Below are 2,500 nucleotides of genomic sequence, written 5' to 3' on the forward strand. Positions count from 1 at the left end.
TCAGTCAGTCAGTCCTGGACCAGGTTCCGATTTTTAAAGGTGAGGTGACGACGGACAGCGCCTGTCCGGAGCGACCTAGTGACCTCCCAAGCTGAGCGCGGGGCCCTCCTTAAGGGCCTTCTTGATGGGGCCCTTCTTCCGGGGCCCTTCTCCACGGAGACATTCGACGCGCGAAGGACTCCCCGGTCCGTCCGAGACGTCGGCCGCCCCGGGCCGAGGCTCAACCCAGCAACGAAAGTTACATTAAGGTTTTTACTCTGAGGGGATCTCCCCCTTGGAGTGGTGGGAGGATGCTCCGCGTGGCATTTGGCCCTTGCGAAGTCCGTGAGGTTTGCAAGTGCGAAGTTCGTGGGGTTGTTGCCATGGCAACGGACGAGAGTGGGCAGGGCCTCCTCCCTCCCGGCCAGGGTTGTTATCATGTAAACATTAGGGTTGTTCTGGCAACCTGGCCGGGTCAAGTGTTGTCACGAATGGCTTAGTGTTGTCGCAACTTGTTTTCATAGAGCATATATTAATGTGACCAGCACGTCACCTCACACAAGACACGCATGGAAGGAGTTTTCGTGTATTTTCTGAAACGAGTACAAATAATTTCGTTGCCAAGAGGCATTTGCACAAACCACCACCAGTACTACCAACCCAACTGCATAAGTCTCTTGAGTAACACCCATACGGACCCGAAGCACACATCATTTATAAGATTGTAGACTTATCTCCTCACATAGAAGAATACTGATCATTTTAGTTGTCTACCGTTCCTCCTTTCTGATTGCCTTCTCAAGATTCTTTTGGTCGACAGTGATTTTTGCCGCCTTTACTTTTTCGTCAAGCTTGTAGATGGGTACAGTGAGCTGGGTGGAGTCAGTAAAGGCTTCCTTTTAGTGCGAAGTTTTCGTTTTCAGTTTAGTATGGCGGGATAGTAACAGACAGAAGAACAGCGATGATTTTGATCGTGCGTTGTTGAGACTCAGGGGCAACGACATGACGTCAAACATATTTTGAATCGAGATGAAAAAGGAAGAGAAGAAAATTAAAATAACTGCCACTTGATTACACATACGTACACACACACACGCACACGCATAAACATACACATACACACATACACACACCCACACACACACACACACGCAGTTCGGCCAGATTTCCTAAATAACAAACAAGGTGGAAATCCTGATATCTCTAGTGAATGTTCGTATACAAAATTTGTTTTTCTTTTTTTTCCTGAAATTATGATTTCTCATGGACCTTTTGGGCACACTAAATCATACATACGAAGGCTCTAATGCAGGCATTACAGTGTTCTTGCATTAGCACGAAAAAATCTTTATTTCAACATTTTTGTGTTGGGCTTTCGTGGTACAATCCCGATATTCATTTAGAAGCATACTTACTTATTTTTTAGAACACGTGCATGTGACGATGAAACAATTCATTTTCATTTTCTTTATATCTACCAAGATTTATTTTCAAACATAACCTCCTGCGTGTTTACCTTTCTGCTATACAATAGTTCCGACTGCTTGTGTCCTCTGTTGGTTCTTGCCTTACTTTGGGTTAAGTTGGGTATTTTTTTTTTCATCTTGGCGAACTCTCAGAGATAACAAGAAATACGAGACGTCGCACGGTGGGCACTCGTTCGATTCGTGGACGAAAATCTAGTCGTGCTTTCGATACGAAAAAAAAAAAAAAAAAAAAAAAAATTGGAAAAAGAAAGTGGGTCGGTATTCACAATGTTTCATAAGATTAGGATGATAATAATATGTTACCACCATCTCTGCAAATGTATTTTTCTAGCCCTAGTCCGTGCAGCCGGGTATGCTCATTTTAATTACACACGCTTGTACGCTCACATGTAAATGTGCGTACTTATTGTGGCGTAAATAATGGCATCTTCGTTTATGTATGTGTGTGCGTTTGCGTGTGTATACATGCATGTGTGCATGCATACCTTCGTTCATTTAAGTATAAATATATACATAGTTATGTATATACTTATACATACATATATATGTATATATATATATATATATATATATATATATATATGTATATATATATATGTATATATATATATATGTATATATATATGTATATATATATATATATATATATGTGTGTGTGTGTGTGTGTGTGTGTGTGTGTGTGTGTGTGTGTGTGTGTGTGTGTGTGTGTGTGTGTGTGTGTGTGTGTGTGTGTGTGTGTGTGTGTAAATATATATATATATTCAAGCGTAATCCTGCGAGGTACTGGTAGGTCGAGCTGATCTTTTAGTAGTTTATGTTTTGATGACAAGAGAGTAAAATGTTACCTTTTCCTCCAGCAGGTGGAATCTCGCCTGTCCCGTCGCCTCCTCTCGCCGCCTCGCCAGCGCCTTCCACAGCGCCAGGTGGAGGGGGCGGCGGAGGCGGTGGAGGAGGCCTTTCCAGCCTTCACCACGCCCTCCACAATCTCCACAACCTGCAGAACCTCCAGAACCTGCAAAACCTCCAAAACCTTC

General features: G+C 43.1%; 1 protein-coding gene across 1 annotated transcript in view; it reads left to right on the top strand.

The window, feature by feature from the left end:
- Window positions 1–2,500, top strand: part of LOC143019917 (uncharacterized) — a 307,819-nt gene that overhangs the window by 244,441 nt on the left and 60,878 nt on the right. Inside the window, exon 5 of the mRNA XM_076175892.1 lies at window positions 2,324–2,500. This exon is cut by the window's right edge and continues 120 nt beyond it. Coding sequence (XP_076032007.1) covers window positions 2,324–2,500 — 177 coding nt within the window. The remainder of the gene's footprint in view (window positions 1–2,323) is intronic.

Source organism: Oratosquilla oratoria, chromosome 38 (assembly GCF_046742065.1).
Source record: "Oratosquilla oratoria isolate Oo_2021 chromosome 38, ASM4674206v1, whole genome shotgun sequence".
NCBI classification, from domain to species: Eukaryota; Metazoa; Arthropoda; class Malacostraca; order Stomatopoda; family Squillidae; genus Oratosquilla; species Oratosquilla oratoria.